The sequence below is a fragment of the Ochotona curzoniae genome, unplaced genomic scaffold (genome assembly GCF_017591425.1).
Source record: "Ochotona curzoniae isolate NIBS_2020 unplaced genomic scaffold, NIBS_Ocur_1.0 scaffold_4701, whole genome shotgun sequence".
Lineage (NCBI taxonomy): Eukaryota > Metazoa > Chordata > Mammalia > Lagomorpha > Ochotonidae > Ochotona > Ochotona curzoniae.
The window spans coordinates 57,041,290-57,059,261 of NW_024467122.1; the positions used below are offsets into that span (position 1 = coordinate 57,041,290).

At 43.7% G+C, this 17,972-nt stretch overlaps 1 protein-coding gene across 3 annotated transcripts in view; it reads right to left on the minus strand.

The window, feature by feature from the left end:
• TRPM7 (transient receptor potential cation channel subfamily M member 7) overlaps positions 1–16,968 on the minus strand; it is a 98,914-nt gene extending 81,946 nt beyond the window's left edge. For 2 of the 3 annotated variants that reach the window (XR_005882578.1, XM_040968814.1), the window contains exon 1: positions 16,753–16,968. Coding sequence is in view for 2 of the 3 variants with exons in the window: in XM_040968814.1 (XP_040824748.1) it covers positions 16,753–16,755 (3 nt within the window). In the remaining variant the exon portion in view is untranslated. The remainder of the gene's footprint in view (positions 1–16,752) is intronic. The other variant, XM_040968815.1, reaches the window with a different exon arrangement.
• Positions 16,969–17,972: the final 1,004 nt, after the last annotated feature.

Below are 17,972 nucleotides of genomic sequence, written 5' to 3' on the forward strand. Positions count from 1 at the left end.
AAAGCAGGGTCCAGTGCAATGGCTCAGTGGTTAAATCTTCACCTTGCAAGTGCCAGGATCCCATATGGGTGCCAGTTCATGTTCCGGCTGCTGCACTTTCCATTCAGCTCTCTGTGGCCTGGGAAAGTAGCAAAGAATGGTTCAAAGCCTTGGGACCATGTACCCGCGTGGGAGACCTAAAAGAAGCTCCTGGCTCCTGGTTTGGGATCAGCTCAGCTCCAGATGCTGAGGCCACTTGGGGAGTGAACCAGCAGATGGAAGATCTTTCTGTCTCTACTTGTCTCTGTAAATTTGTTCTGCTTTTCAACAAGAAATAATAAATAATGGAAAGGGAGGTACAATGAGTTTAGATTACAGTTCCAAAAGAAGCAAATGGGCAGAGGCAGTGTTAACACAGATTAAGGGTTAAGATCTCTTTGTTTCTCCTCCTCACACAGCTCTTTCAAACAAAAAATGCCGACAGCTGAAGGCTCAAAGACTATCAACTAGTCACTGTCAACTTTTCTTCCTCGGTGGGAATCCTTAGATCAACTATGCTACAGATAAGTCAGAGTCTAGGGTGAAGAGCTACACAAGCGCCAGGTAAAGGAAACAGTCCTGCCTCACACCCATCTGAAGTTACCTGTTTTTCAGCTTTGATGGAGTATAACCAATAAATAACAATTGTTTATATTCAAAGTACATGACATGATCTTCAGATACACACTGTGAAATGATTTCCACAATCATACTAGTTATCAGATCTATCACCTCATAGCTAGTGTTTATGTGCTTGTGATAAAAATGCCTTTAAAAAGATTTATTTATTTCAAAGGCAAAATAATAGGGAGTTGTGGAAGATATCTTTCATTCTGCTGGCTCAGTACCCAATTATGGCCACAGCAGCCAGAGTTGGCTGAGGCCAAAGCCAGGAACCAAGAACTACAACATCCAAAGCACACACAACAGATTAATTACCAATGTGCTACATGTTGGGCAGTGTTATAAACATTTTTGTAAGCATCAATTCATTCCACAATCAGTGTTCAATGGAGTACTGTTAGTGTTCTTATTAATATGGGTTCAGCTCAGTTGAGTAATCAGTATGCAATCTCATACATGTTAAGTAATTGGCCAAAGCTACACAGTTAATAGTTTGTCCAACTCCAAAGCCTCTCCGGAATTTCAACATTCATCTGAAAGGCAGACACAGATCTATCACCTGCTCCCCAAATGCAGGTAACAGCTAAGCAAAACTGGCCAGCAGTCAGGAACCTCAACTGCTCTCCCATATGAATGGCAGGGACTTAAAAAGCTGAATACATCAGCAGGATGCTGGAACAGAAAGCAGAGCCAGGAACAGTCAGGCACTGCACAGCCAGATGTGGTGGTCCCTGGCCCTGCTTTCACTGCTGCTGGTTATCCGAGGAGTGAACCAGTGAACCACAGATCTTTCAGTGTGCCTAACTACACCAATGTGCCAGCATAGTTATCTATTCTACTCTTACTCTCTCTCTCTTTCCTTCTTTATTTTAAAGATGTGCGAAGGCCAGGAATGCCAGTCCAGGACATGCCACCCCAGCACCCAGATTAGGGGATGGGGCAGGAGACTGCCCAGAAAAGGGGATCTGGGAACATGTGGGGAATAGAGATGGCTGAGGGCATGTCTGATAGGGGAGGAATGAATTCTAGGGGCTTCCACCAGGCCACTGCACTGACAGGTGGGCAAGTGAACAGGCAGGACCACCCTGCTGGCCAACCTTTGTAATATGCTCGTGGGTCTGTGAATGCAAAAAGGTGGACGTGGTCAGCCAACAGACCTTGGATTTTCTCAACCCTGGTATAATGAAGCTGAAGTCAACGCAGCTCCAAACCATAAAACCCACTCGTGTAACATCCTTGGGACACCCCTTCCCCACACTGGGCTCTCCAGGACGTGGTCAGGTAGCCACTGCCCATTCCCAGATGCTGACACAGTTTGACTTAAGGAGTGGCCTGCTCCCTTTATAACCCCTCCCCACAGTGGACACAGAAGAACTGACGTATCTGTCCCATGCACCTTCCTCCATACCTCAACCCTCTTCATCCTAATGGGAGACCCACATGTGCATGAATCCCTCTGTTACGTAAATGATATTAAAAATAAAATTTAAAAACCACAAAAAGTAGGCCCCTAGTCAGATCTAGTTCAAATGGCATAGTTTTCCAACTCAGGCTCTAAATCTCACAATGAGTTAGTCTTTGCAAGTTTATTAAGTCAATTCAAACCAACAAACAAGCAACAAGACCTTTCATGTGCTTCCCCTAAACTGCTGTCCCTCTTTCTATCCATTTTTATAATCCTTATAAAGCCTTTTCGTAACAGGTGTTTTCAATCAGAGGAGGGAAAAAATAGCAAGGTTAATGAGTTTTAGAAGTAAAACAACAAAGGCATTTTGTGTGCAGGAATTTAAAAGCATTTTAATGAGCCATATGGATACAACTCTGAAACCTAAGCATAAATGAGCAAAATCCTGTTTGAGTTCACATAGAGGACATTCTGTCCAGAAACAATGGTCCTTTCCAATCACTTCAACCCAAAAGCAGCTTTTCCTTCACACCTCATTCCTTCACGTATTGTACCAATTTTTACACTTTTATGACAAAATATAAAGCTATTCAAACAGATAGGTTGAGTTCAGGACCTAACACAAATGTTGCAAAAGTCAGTTTCATTCTGCTATTTATATTGTTAAATTGTTAGTATTGCAAAAACCATTCCTTCATCACTTCAAACCTTCCACAGAAGTGTGTTAAAGCTGTAAATAATTTTTGAGAAATAAAAATTTTATATACATATATACACGAACCTGACTTTTTTGTCTCAATGTAAACAACATTAAAAAAAAAGATGGGCCCAGAGCGGTGGCCTAGTGGTTAAAGTACTCGCTTTGAATGTGCCAGGATCCCATATGGGTGCCAGTTCTAATCCCGACAGCTCCACTTCCATCCAGCTCCCTGCTTGTGGCCTGGGAGAGCAGTGGGGGATGGCCCAAAGCCTTGGGACCCTACACCGGCGTAGAAGACGTAGAGGAGGTTCCTGGATCCTGGCTTCGGATCGGCACAGCACCAGCCAGTGCAGTCACTTGGAGAGTGAATCATAAGACGGAAGATCTTCATCTCTGCATATCTGACTTTGCAATAAAATATAAATAAATCTTTCTTAAACAAAAAAGTGTATCTCTTTTTACTGCAAAGTTGCAATTAGAGAGACAGAGAGGTCTTCCAATTGGTTAGTCACTCCCCTAATGAAAATAATAGCCAGAGCCGGGCCAATCTAAAGCCAGGAGCCAGCAGTTTCCTCCTGGTGTCCCATTTGGGTGCAGGGGCCCAAGGCCCTGAGCCATCCTCCACTGCTTTCCCAGGCCACAAGCAGAAAACTGGATTGAAAATGGAGCAGCCAAGACTTAAACTGGCACCCATACGAGATGCTGTGCTGTGAAGAGAGCCTTTGCCTAGCCATTCACAAGGTCCCACGGTGCATTTTTTGTTTGTTTCTTTCTTCTTCTTCACTCTCTTAAATCTACTTATTTGTTTGAAAGTCAGAATACACAGAGACATCTTCCATCCACTGGTTCACTTCCCAGTTGGTCACAATGGCCAAGACTAGGCCAAGCTGAAACCAGGAGCCAGGAGCTTCTGCTAGGTCTCCCAAGCAAGTGGTAGGGGCCCAAGCACTTGGGCCATCTTCTGTTGCTTCTCTTATGCAATTAGCAAGGATCAGTGCCTATGTGGGATGCCAACTACAAATTGCAGCTTAACATGCAATGCCCCAGAGTCTCAGGTTGCTATCATCCCTTCACTTTGAAAGTGTCTAAATCGTGTGAAATGGGTCTCTATTAAGCAGCATATAGAAGGATCTTGTACGTTAATTCATTCAATTATTCTATGTCTATTTGATCATAAAATTTAATCAATTTACATTCAAAACAATAACTGATATATATGTAAGGAATTCCTACTACCATTATTTTCTGGTTGTTTCATAGATTCTGTGTTCTTTCTTCCTCTTGCAGTCTTCCTTTAGCGAATTTTCAGTAATTTTATCTGATGTGTCCACTATACTTTGCCTTTCACCTTTCTGCTTTAGGCTCCTGGTCTGTGGTTACTCTTAAACTTACAATTTTATTCTAGCATCACCTGTCTCACTTTAAAATTTTAATTCAAATCTCATCTATTTTGATAGTGTATATCCCTTAACAAATTACTGTTGCTATACTTTTAATCTCTTTAAATTTTATATAAAAATGTGATTACATACTACTATCATAGTATTCAAATATCTGAAATTTATGTTTACATTTGTCATTAAGCTTTCATAAGTTTCTGAAGATTTATTTTTATTTCAAAGGCAAATTCACAGAGAGAAGGAGAGAAAGAGAGGGAAAGATCTTCTATTAGCTGGTTTACTTCCCAAATGGCCACAACGGTCTGAGCTGAGGAGCTAGGAGCTTTTTTTGAGGTCTCCCACGTGGATGCAGGGGTCAAAGAGCCTGCATTCTCCTCTGCTTTCTCAGGCCATAAGCAGGGAGCTATAGCGAAGAGAAGCAGCCTGGACACAAACCAGTGCCCACTGGGAAGGCCAGCGTTTAAAGGTGAATTAACCTGTTGAGACACAGCACTGGCCCAAGTGTTATAATTTCATATTTTTGTGTTACTAATTAGCACCCTTTTCCTTTGTTCTGAAGAATTACAATTAGCATTTCATTTTTTTCTTTTTTTAAGATTTATTTATTCTTATTGGAAAATCAGATTTACAGAGATGAAGAGAGATAAAGTTCTTCCACCCACTGGTTCACTTGCCAAGCAGATGCAACACCCGGAGCTGTGCTGATTAGAAGCCAGGACCCAGGAGCTTCTTCTGGGTCTCATTCGCGGGTACCGGGACCCAAGGCTTTGGGCTGTCCTCGACTGCTTTCCCAGTCCATAAGCAGGGAGCTGGATGAGAAGTGGCTCAACCAGGACACAGAATTAGTGCCCATATGGGATCCCAGAGTGTGCAAAGGATTCTAGCCACTGAGTCATTACACTAGGCCCCACTATCAGCATTTCTTAGAACAGGTCTAGTGGCAAGAATCTCTCATAAGTTTTTATTTATTTGGATAAGTGTTTGTATCTCCTTCGTTTCTGATAGTTCTGCCCACAGTATTTTTTTCTAAATAGAAACACCCCTAATCCACTGGTTTGCTCCCCAAATACCTGCAATGGTCAGGGCTAGGTCATGCCAAAGCCAGCAATCAGGTTCTCAGTCCAGGTCACCACATAGATGGTGGGAACTCAATCGCCTGAGCTATGATCACTGTTTCTCAAGGTCCAGGACGCTGTGCTGGAGGCAGAAGCCCCAGGTGGGAAATGAACCCAGCTACGCCAATATCCAACACCAATGTCTTAACCAGGATTTTAATCACTATGCTAAATCCTGGCCATGCCAATAGTACTATTTGTTGCCCATTTTATTTCCTCCAGTACTTTGAGTATTTCAAGACTATCTCATTCCAAGGACTTACTATCACTAATTCTGCTAGTTTAAAAGAACATTTGCATTTGTATGCCATTTACACATCCTGTGTGCAAGCTGTAAGTTTCACTCAATAATAAGTTTTAACAGTTTTTAAATTCTTACTTACAGTTCTGTCATCAGTTACCCGGTCAAATCTCTCTTGATTTATAATTTAATACATATGTATATATTATACAAATCATATTTTATATACTTATCTTGTATAATATATTATATATATTTCTTAAAACATTTCTTCCATTTTTTCTGGACTGCAATACCCAATTTTTACCAAGAGGTGGCAAACTACAAACACAAATATGAAAATTTCCTAAACGTATTGTTTCAGACAATAAACCACAAATTAGAATTATCCCTTTATCTGAAATGCTTTCAAGTAACAAAGCTTCAAAGTTCAGTTTTTAAACATTTGCAAATATATAATGCAATAAGCCAGTCCACACATGAAATTCATTTATGTTTTGTATACATCATATAGCCTTTATAATGTACTGTTAGTGCCTCAGAGTTCAACACTGAGCCTTCAAAGTTCTAGCATGATATTTTCCACTTGTGGCATCATTTGGGATTTGAGACGTTTTGGATAGATGCTTAACATGGATGTTCACAAAATGTTAGCATACAAAGGCATCATGAAGTCCATCTAATGATCTTCAGGGCCTTTAAAGCAGATTTTGGGCTGAGCATTTGGCCTGGTGAGCAACATGCTGCCTGGGAAGCCATGTCGTGTAAGAGTGGCTGGGTTCCAGCCCTGGACCTGCTCCAATCCAATTGCCATTCAACACACACCTGCGATACAAACAGCTCAGTATCTGGGTCTCTGAATTCACATGGAAAAGCTGGATGACGTTCCTCCTGGCATCTGCCTAGCCATGTCCTGACTATGGCAGCTCTCAGGAAAGAGAACCAGCAGAACAAAAAAGAAAGCAAATGGAAAGTGGTGAGAAAATTTCTGTAAAGGAGAGCTCCACTAAAAAGGAGCTCTAAAAACTGCATTTTATTTACTTTTTAAAGATTTATTTAATTTTTTATTGGAAAGTCAGATTAGAAAAAGACAGAAAGATCTTCCATCTGCTGGTTCAATCCCCAAGTGGCCTCACAGCCAAAGCTCAGCAGATTTGAAACCAGGAGCCAGGAATTTTTTCCAGGTCTCCCACGCAGGTACAGGGTCCCAAGGCTTTGGGCCATCCTTGATTGCTTTCCCAGGCCGTAAACTAGGGAGATAAATGGGAAGTGGAACAGTTGGGATACAAATGGCACCCACATGTGATCCTGGTGTGTGCAAGATGAAGACTTTAGCCACTAGGGTACCCAAAAACTGCATCTAAATTCTGCACAAATCTCTGGATGGCTCATGAACATGCACATATAATCACCCCAACTTTAAAAGTGGATCTACACTCCAGATCAGTGCAGTGGCTCAACTGGCTAATCTGCCTACATGTGCCAGGATCCCATATAGGCGTAGGTTCATGTGTTGGCTACTCCACTTTCCATCCAGCTCCCTGTTCATGACATAGGAAAAATGTAAAGGATGGTTCAAAGCCTTGGGACCTTGTACCTATATGAAAGACCTGGAAGAAGTTCCTGGCTCCTGGCTTCAGATTGGCTCAGTTCTGGTTTAAGTTAATTAGCAGATAAAATGATCTTTCTGTCTCTCCTCTCTGTGGATCTGTCTTTTCAATAAGAAGAAGCAGATCTTTAAAAATTAAGCAGGCATCAAAAAAACAAAAAAAATAAAAGGATCTATACAGATATTTCTGCTGTCTACTGCAGGAAAGAGAGCATGAAGTACAGTTAATTTCATCAATGATTGCCTTATTTGTCTTGGATTATAATTCCATACAGTTTATGGATTAAATAATTAAAAATATTCCATATATTCCTCACATTTCTGGAGACTATAAATCCAAAACCAGGACGCTGCCAGGGTCTGGGGAAGGCTCTCCTTTGGTGTTGCAGAGGACCACCATCTAACTGTGAGGAGTGTACGTCATCCTATCTCTTCTTCCAGTAGTGCTGTCAGGGTCCTCATCTTCAACTACTATCACATCAGAGAGGTTGCTCTTTAATGAATTTGCATGAATTCAACACCAACGTTGGGAATCACAGATACTCAGTCTACAATAATTACTTTAAAAAGAATTAAAGCCTGGCACCGGTTCGTATCCTGGCGGCCCTGCTTCCCATCCAGCTCTCTGCTTGTAACCTGGGAGACCAGTCGAGGACAGGCCAAAGTCTTAGGACCCTCACCTGCGTGGGAGACCCAGAAACAGCTCCAGGCTCCTGGCTTTGGAGTGGCTCAGGTCCGGGCGTTGCAGCCGCTTGGGGAGTGAATCAGAGAAAGGATATCTCCTCTCTGTCTCTCCTCCTCTCTGTATACATGACTTCTCAATAAAAACAAATCTTTAAGAAATAAATAAATAAATAAAAAGAATCAGTACTCTCCTGTAGTATAAAAGAATGTCTAAAGTCTCTACAAGGTAACATTCACAATGTCCAAGATAAAATCCAAAATTAGCAGAGACAAGAAACAGGAAAATATTACTCTTACTCAAAAGAAAGACAATTAGAAAGAAGATGATTACAAACAAAATATGTTTTAGAAGTTCAATTACACTAAAAATTTAAGAAATTCTAGGTTACATAGTAAGCATTGTCAATACGCTGGTCACAGTTGGCATAAACAACAAAGAAAACTAAGGCCAGCTCAAAATGAAATTATGAAATAGGATGGCATTCTCTGCCTTCTAGAAGAGTCCAATTCACCTGACCTCTGGCATTCCTAAAGGAACTAAAGTTCCACCCTATTTCTAACTGGCTGCTTGATGGACTTAAGGCTGTTCATGGATATTGACAAGCGAGCTTTTTACAAGGGAATTTCGAACACGATTGAAAAACATGTGTGACAAATAATTGGTAGAAAAGTTCTATATACTGGGGCAAGCACTGTGGCATAAAAAACATGAATAATTATACCATAATATATATCTACACAAACTAAGTGCAAAAGTGAATATCTGATGGACTAAAGGTAAAATACTGAAACAAACTTTAGGTACCAACACTGTTGCACAGTAGATTATACTGCTGCCAGCATATCACATGGAAATCAGTTCAAGTTCTGAGTGTTTCACTTAAGATCTAGCTCCTTGCTAATGCGCCTAAGTAGACAGTAGAAGATGTGCCAGGCACTTGAGCCCCTGCACCCATGCGGGAGAACAGGATGGGTCCCTGTCTCCTGGTTTCAGCCTGATCAGACCTGGCTGTTATGGCCATCTGTGAAGTGAACCGACAGATGGAAGATCTCTTGTCTCTCTCCCTCTCTTTGCCATCCTGCCTTTCAGATAAATAAATCTTTAGAGAGTAAAGTACATGCTATCAAGTATACATCAAAGTTAAAAACCAATACACTGTATACAGAAACTCATCTAGTTAATGACTTTCCCAATCTTTTAAGGATGCCACCAGAGTAGTCTCTCCACTTTTGTCAAAGTCAAAAGTATACAACTGAGCGATGAATAACCTGTCCTCAGGTTCATTCTAACAATTTGGTAATAAAGAAAATTCTACTAGAATTCATATCACCTGAAGAAAGTATGGTGTAATCAAATTTTTAAAAAGTAACACATACTTGGAGACAAAATACAATGTCTCTATGCTTTACTCCCAGTGAAACAGCTGAAAATATCTAACAGTAGGATGCTGGACTCTCCAACATTGTCCATGCCTACAATGTCGGGAAGCACTTCAGTAACATCATAATGCACTTACGGTTGTTAATGAAGGACCACCCATTGTAATACTAAAGAGAAAATCACTGGGGGCAGGAGAGGGAATTTGGGAAGGGAGAATGGGAAATCTCAGAGCCCTTGGAACTGTGTCATGAAACAATAATAAAAATTAATCTTCAAAAAAGTAATACATATTTTCAAATAACCTCAACTTTTTTTATTTAATATCTCCCATCTGAGATCTCACAAAAATATATTTGTCCTGCATATCACAAGCCTTCACCATGTTACCATGATGTGGCAAACCAGTACCTACACCTTAACAAGCATCACAACCTCTGATAAGTAATTTTGTGTTCTGTCCTTTATATAAATAAAAGAGAACCAAACAGAGCCTACTTCAGTTTTCTCAAGGCATTAATACAACTGATCTGTGTAAAGCACTCAGAACAATGGCCACAGCTAAATGTTAATACATGTCAGCTAATCTAAAAGCACTTCTAAGGCCTGGTATCCTGGTATAATAGGTTAAGCCTCTGCCTGCAGTGCCAATTTCCTGGTTCAAAGTTCTGGCTGCTCCACTTCCCATCCAGCTCCCTGCTTGTGACCTGGGAAAGCAGCAGAGGACGGGCAAACTCCTTGGGCCCCCGGCACACATGGGAGGCCTGGAAGAAGCTTCTAGATCCTTTGGATTGGCTCAACTCTGGCCAATGGTAGTCACTTGGGAAGTGAACCAGCAGGTGAAAGATCTCTCTCTCCTTCTCTTTGTAAATCTGCCTTTCAAATAAAAATATATAAATCTTAAAAGAAAAGTACGTAAAACCTACCATGCACTTTTCTTAGACAAGAGTAATTTCTATATATTGGATAAAGTAAATCATACTCTTAAAACTGTGAAAACTACTGGTTAACATACCAAAGGAAATGGAAAGCCCCATCATTTAAGTCCAATGAATGTTTCACCAATCACTTTCTCATAGCAACAGCCTGCTTCTCAGACTAGTACATTCTACTACTCTAAAATATTACCAAAATGTCAGAAGAAAGTGCTGCTAAATTTCATTTTGCGCATACCTTTCCACCAGTAAACTACAGTATCAAGGAGACTAAAGTCTTGCTACGGCTTGGCTCAAAAGCTTTCTTCTTACTTTCCAAGAGCTAGGTTTCCAAAGGTTGACTTCAACATGTTTAGCAGCTGAGATAATGATACTTACATTTACATGGTAATTGTAGGAGAGGAAAAATAGTGTTTTAATAGACTTTACTCTTAGTATTAATCCTGAGATCAAGTAGAGGAAAGATTATCAACTGTCTCCTACAGAAGGAAACAATGTGCTACTTGTAAAAAGCGCAGTGGCACAGCGGTTAAAGTCCTCACCTTGAATGAGCCGGGGTTCCCATATGGGTGCCAGTTCTAAGCCCAGCAGCCCCGCTTCCCATCCAGCTCCCTGCTTGTGGCTCCGAAAGCAGTCGAGGACAGCCCAAAGCCTTGGAACCCTTCACCCGCATCCTTCACCTGGAAGAAGTTCCTGGCTCCTGGCTTTGGACTGGCTCAGCTCTAGCCGTTATGGCCACTTGGGGACTGAACCATTGGACGGAAGACCTTCCTTTCTGTCTCTCCTCCTCTCTGTACATCTGACTTTGTAATAAAAATTAAATATATCTTAAAATAAAAAGTTGTGGAGGGGTTGCCAGTATCTGTAGTGAGGGCTGGTTTGAGCTATGGCCACTGTACTTCAGGATCCAGCTCCCTCCTAATACACCTGGGAAGGCACTGGAAGATGGTCACAGTGCTTGGGCTCCTGCTCTCCCACCAGGAACACCAAAACAGAGTTCCAGGCCCCTGGCCCAGCCCTGGTCCTTGAAGTCATTTGGGGAATGAACCAGCGAATGGAAAATCTTTCTCTCTGTGGCTCCTTCTCTCTACAGAGCTACAGCTTTGCCTTTCCAATAAAAATAATAAACCTTTTTTTTAAAATTTAGAAAAAAATCAATTGATACCTTGCAAAGACGCATAGATACCTCTATACACCAGCATCTCTTTGGCAGAGTTTGGAGAATTTCTAAATGGTCATAAAATTAAACCCATACCCCACCTCCCAAAAGGATTAAACAGATTACAAAAAATTGTCTAAAGTCAAAATGAACTGAACCAAGGACCAAAATAAAACCCCACCAAAAGTACTTATTCAAATTAAAACTAATCATTTGATCATGCAAATGAGAAGTTAACACATAAACACTGAATATATATTCAAAGTAATCTGTAAAACAACTTCTAAAGTGACACCCATTTAAGTCCTTTTTATCCATCAACAAAGAATCAGTTTAAATCCCCATAAATAGTCTAATCATGCTTATATCCTAAATTAATCTTAACCACTCTGAATTTTGCTTCCAAATATCATAACTAAAACATAAAGGCAAGAATTATCAATGGTTCTATTAGAACATTACTGGCAACCACTATAAAAAGTATATGAATGATGGGTGGGAAGCTTTACAAGTCAGCGACCAGGCAAATAAAAAATGAATACACTGGTGAACCTTAACATGAAAAAAACAAAAACAAAAAGCCCAGAAAACATGTGACTCTTAATGTGATGCAACAGAAGACACAGCACTACCTGTTAAGTGCTATTGCTAAAATCTAACACCACAATCTGACTAACTCTTTATATTAATGCTAGAGCACTAAAGCTAGGATACAGAGGAAAAATACATGAAAGTTCAGAGAGGCATTCAACAAAGTCTAAGCTGCAGGAATTCTACAAGGCAAATACTAAGGGTCTGTCGACAAATAAACTGTACATAAGACCAAAAAGAAAGCCGGGAGAAATACACACTGAAAGAGTTATCAATCAAATATCATGCTCTTTATTCAGAGTCTGATTAAAACAAATCAATTGGACAAAAAGTAATAATTAGGGAAATTTACTGAATATTTAATAATCATTCTAGGTGCACCAAGAGTACCAAAGTTATGTTGAGTCCTGTCTTTTTAAGACATGCTGATACACAAAATTCAGTATCTATAGATGATATACGCCTGCAATCCGCATTAAAATTATCCAATGAGGGATAATAACAGACATAATAAGAGGAACAACATTAACACTTGAAACAGGCTAATAGACACAGTGGTATCTTTGTACATCTGAAATCTTCCACAGTACACTGCTCAAGAACAGCAGGGGCAAACATTAAGCAAAGCAGATGGAATGCCTGCATGCATCCAACCCTGGTACTCTCAGGTTCAAGACCTAGGTGATAGCTCAAGTACCAGGATGCTATGTAGGATCTCTCTACAGGTGAAATCCAGATTGAGGTCTAGATTCCTGACTGACCTGGGTTAACTCAGGCTGTTGTAAGCATCAGGAAGTGAACAGTCAGTGAAACCTCTTTCTCCCTGTATTTTTTTCAGTAAACATTAAAAAAGAAAGAAAATTAGAAAGAGAACATGGGGCACAGTTTTGTGGCCAAACAGTGACCTCAAAGGCTTCCTCACAACGTCAGCATTCTATATGGGTGCCAGTTTAAATCGTGACTGCTCCAGTTCCCTTCCAGCAGCCTGTGGTGATTGGGAAAGCTGCGGACGGTCCCAGCACTTAGGCCAGGACTACAGATCTGGGAAAGACTTGCATGCAGCTCTTGGTTGTTGTGGCTGTTTTGTGGACGGAACCAGCTGATGAAAGACCTTTCTGTGTTTCTCCTTTCTTCCTCTCCTTCTTTCAAATAAATAAATCTTTTGAAAAAATTTTTAAAAAGTATCAAGAGAACAAGACAAAAATATCTGCAACTAGTTCATAAGTGCCAGTTTTCAATATACCTTCACCTAAAAGGTTTTAATGTGCACAGTAATTTTTTGTTAAGATTCATTTTATTGTTATTCGAAAGGCACAATTATAGAGAAAAGGAGAAACAGAGACCTGCCTTCCTCCGGTTCACTGCGCAAACAGCTATAAAAGCCAGAGGACCAGAATCTGAACTGAGTCTTGTGGGAAAAAGTGAAGGGCATTGCATGTGAAATAAAACACTCTCAAGCAAAGGCAGAAGGCATGACAGTCATATCAATCTCTAAGTGATAAGATGTCTGAGACTCCATTAACAAACCCAGTCAGCCTCTTCTTTAGAAATAATTTACTAAGAATGACCTTTATGTTACTTAAAACCTATCAATACTGTTTTTTTTTCTTAAAGACTTACTTATTTTTACTGGAAAGGGAGATTTTACATAGAGAAGGAGAGACAAAGATCTTCTATCTGTGGGTTCACTCCCCAAATGGCCACAACAGCCAGAACTGAGTTTATCTGAAGCCAGGAGCCAGGAGCTTCTTCCAGGTCTCTCACATCAGTGCAGGGTCCCAAAGCTTTCGGCCATCCTCGACTGCTTTTCCAGGCCACAAGCAGGGAGCTGGATGAGAAGTGGGGCAGCTGGGACACAAACCAATGCCCGTATGGGATGTTGTCACTTGAGAGGTAAGGATTTAACCACTAAGCCGTCAAGCCAAGCCCATGACTAAGTTCTAAAAATGTTAATTCCTAAAAATTTCAATCTGCTCCTTCTACTGATCATCTCACTCATCTGAGTATGCAACAGCCTCTTCCTTACTGATCTCCCCTTTTTCACCAATTCAGCCTCCTTAACTGTCTCCAATTATCTCCAGAATAAGATTCAAACTCCTCTGTAAGACATACACTACCTTTAGAAATCTGGTCCATTGACACATATGAGAGCTGAATGGGATGTGGGACAGATTGGACCAGCGTGCTGTACATACAGGCAAGCACAGGAACCAGGGCAGGGGGCAAGACCGGTGGGAATTATTGTGGGTTGCTCCGAGTAGGCTGCAGCTCCCTTAGTGTACGTGAAGGCCGAGTGTGTGGTGGACAGGATTGGGCTGGGCTGCAACACCCATTGGTTTGTGTAAAAGACAAGGCTGGAGACAGAACTGAACCAGCAATTGCAACTAACAGTGTGCGTGTAGGCCGGTTTGGGCAATTGTCTGTGCCAGACCCTGTTTTGGTAAGCACACACAAGAATCAGTTCTGGGATCATCTCAGATGAAGTTTCCGTGGGGATCCCCCCAAAATGAATTGCTGGACTCAGAGCCCCAACCATAAAAAAAATGGTTCCATGGTCTAACTGTGGAGTGCTTGTGTCAGAGCTGAGCCTCCTCAGTGACTTAGATAGAGCAGTGGACAGCATATCCAGGTGCACATGGAGGATATGGCAGACCATTGGAGCCAGCAGAACACACCTGGTAACAGAGGACGGAGGACAGAACAAATTGATCAACTACCCCAGCCACCTGTTGGCAGTGAAACTCTGGGCAAACAGAGACTCTAAGGTGGACTATGTCAGCCAGTGGATTCTGGAGAGATTTCATCATGTTTGTAGAGGCAGTAATTCAGAACTGTTGAATTATCAAAATCTCTTGGGCTGGAGCCTCGGAGCATGCCCCACATCAGGGACCCTGGGGTGGGGTCGGGTGGCTGCCCTCCATCCCAGGGTGCAGAGACGTTTGGGAGGCTGGGGTGGCTTCTCTCCTCGTCTCTCTCCTTCACCCAGATACAGGAAGAAAAAGAAGAGAATGCGGAAATCTCACCCACCTACCTGTAGCCCTTGACCCTAATCAACACTGTAAAAATCATCAAAAATTTAAAATTTTTTTTAAAAAAGTAAACATCTAAAAGTAAAAAAAAAAAAATCTGGTCGATGTCTCTATAATATACTCATCAATATCTATGCCACCCCACACTCCACTTACTCCAAATTATGTACAGCACTGTTTCAACAAACGAAAGACGCCCTTGTTATCTAAAGCTCTCTTAAGACAAAACCACCAATTCATTATTCCTTCTATTTCCAAGCTAATTCCAACTTAATATTTCCTCTACCATGGTCACTTGTACCATTAGTTCTTTTTCAAGCATACTAAGACTTTCTCTTGCTCTGACAGGGACACAGTAATCCCTGCAATGGTATGTCAAACCTTTTGCTTTTGGCATATATGCACTCCCCCATGAAGATTGCTAAGTATCACAGTGCCTGAATTGTCAAAGACACTAACTAGTGTTATGAGGTAATGTTGGTAACAAGTAGATCTTCTTTAATATATGAGCTGTTTAAAAGTAAGCTTGCCTAGGAGCCTGTGTCATGGCATACTAGGCTAAACTTCCACCTGCAATGCCAGCATCCCACATGGGCCCAGTTTACATCCTATCCTGGCTGTTCCACTTTCCATCCAGCTCCCTGCTGATGGCATGGGAAAGCAGAGGAAGCGGCTCAGGTCCTTAGGCCCCTATACCCATGTGGGAGACCTGGAAAAACCTCCTGGCCTCGGACTGGCTCAGCGACTGGCTCAGCTCCAGCTGTCTCAACTACCTGAGGAGTCAATCAGTAGATACAAGATTTGTCTCTCCTCTCTGTTATCTCTGCCTTTAAAAAATAACAAAAAGAGCGACACACTGGCTACAGAACCCCTCCCTACACCCATTAACTGAGAAATAGCACAAGTACCTTGACTAAAAACTCTGGTTTCAGTTTTGTATGGCAATGAAATCAGTTTGTGGAGCAAAGTAAACCTGCCAGACTCCAGCAGAGAGAGTTGTTTGCATTAAGCCTATCAAGTTCAAGCACTGAGCAAAGAATACCTCTCTAATCTTAATGACTTTTTTTGAAAGAAATCTTCACGTTCGGTTCTTGGCCTTAATTTTAAAAGAAAAAAAAAAAGGCTCTATCAAAAGCTGCAATGCACCGCCTCTGCGTCTCTGCCTGCCTCTCCCCTCCCCCCCCCTCCACAGCAACTCTTGTCTAGAAAAACGGATGAAGCTGATTGTGGGGCGCCCAGGGCCCCACAATCAGCGTCTCAAAATGTTTTCATTCTCCCTAAAGAAAATCCCCAATCTGACCCACCGTCGACATCCAATCCCTTCCCTTGGCTCCAGCGAGAAGCGTGTGTACCTGTAGCGTACCCGCTGCATAGCCCACAAGGCACGACTCCAACCCCGTGTCCTTTACTCCCCCTCCTTTTTTTTTCGTTCCCTCCCAACCCTCCCTCCTTGCGCACGGTGAACTTGAGCAGAGCGTTTGGCTGCCTTATCTGTCAGCTTCTGGCGCCGGGAGGACCGCGCTCCCGGGAGATGCGGAGCCTGGAAGCCGAGCGCTGCGTGTGGCGCGCTGCGGCCGCTCAGCCCGGCCAGGCAGTCCCCGGCTCGCGCCTCGGCCCGCCGCGAGAGGCCGGGGCCGGGCTCAGCCCAGGGGTCGCGCCAGCTCTGCTCCGCGGCTTCCAGCGACCACGACGCACACCCCGTCCCGCCGGGGCAAACTCCGGAAGTCTGCGGGCAATTCAGGGGCTCCGGAGCCCCACGCCGCCACCTCCAGGAACCGGACTCCCCCGCACACGCTTGCCGCCCAGGGTCCCTTGCCCGCCCGCAACGCCCCATTCTCCACCCGGGCCTGCGTGGGTCGAGTACCATTCTCCTCACGGGGCGGACTCCGGAAGGGCAGCAACTCCACCTCCTCCTCCTCCGCGGCCTGTAGCCATCTATCGGGAAGCGTCTCCGGAGGCGGCAGCAGAGGCCGCCGGACAAGGACAGCCCAGGGAAACCTTCTCAGAACTAACTCAGCTCCGGCGCTAGCAGCAGAAGCCGAGTCTTTCATAATTGTGCGACCAACTCCTCCGGGTGACTGGCCACAGGGACGCGCCCGCGCCCGCCTCCGCCGGCGACCGGGCCGAAGACAGACCACGTGAGGGGCGCGTCGTGTGCGTCGCCGCCCGCGGGGCGGGTCACGTGGAGGGCGCGCGCTCCCGCGCTGGCGGGGCCGCCTCTGTGCGCGCGCGCGCGCGCGCGCTCGGGGCTCGGCCGCCTCCTTCCTCGTGGCCGGGGTTGCCCGAGGCGGGCGCCGCGGTCTCCGGGTCCTCGCCCGCTGCCGAGAAGTCGGCCGGACCTCCCCGGGCGGAACTCGGGGAAGCAGTGGCGGAGGGTGACGGTGCCAGGGCTCTCTCGGCGTGGTGTCCGCCTGCGCGCAGCTTCCTGCCCCGTCTTGTGGAAAGAGGCTTCTTAAAAATCCTATTCTCTCTGCCCAGACTCTGCGGTCATCTTCTTAACTTTAAATCGTGTTCTTCCCCTGGCTTCCCCTGTTCCTGCCAGTAACAGTCCCCCCGGATTTAAGACACAGGACTACCTTTACCCCCACCGAATGTCCCCCCACAGACACACGCGCGCACTCGGCACTCCTGACCGCCTGACTTTGCTCCCCTTGTCTCACACACGCGGCTGCGTCTTCCCTCAGACGGGCCCCGGTTGGCTGTGAGCGGTAGTTTAGGATTTTTCCTGTCAACTGGGAAGCCCACAATCCATTTTCCTGAAAACACTGGTTTCTACGCATCGTCTTTCTGCCCCCGAAAGACTTTGAGTTCCTAAACCCGACCCTCTGCAGTGATATTTACGTTGTATTGAAATCTGATAAAGAGGCAAACTGCACGTATTTAAGTGTACAAGTCGATGTGCGTTGACATGGACTCCACCCATGAAATCACCACCACAATCGAGACGGCACCCCAAGTTTCCCCCAGCCTTTTACACTTCCTCCCCAGCGAAACGTCCCTCCGGGGCTGATTGTCTCAGACCACCCCCACCCCAGATATCAAAATCTGCCAATGCTCACCTCCCTCATATAAAAAATTCTTTGA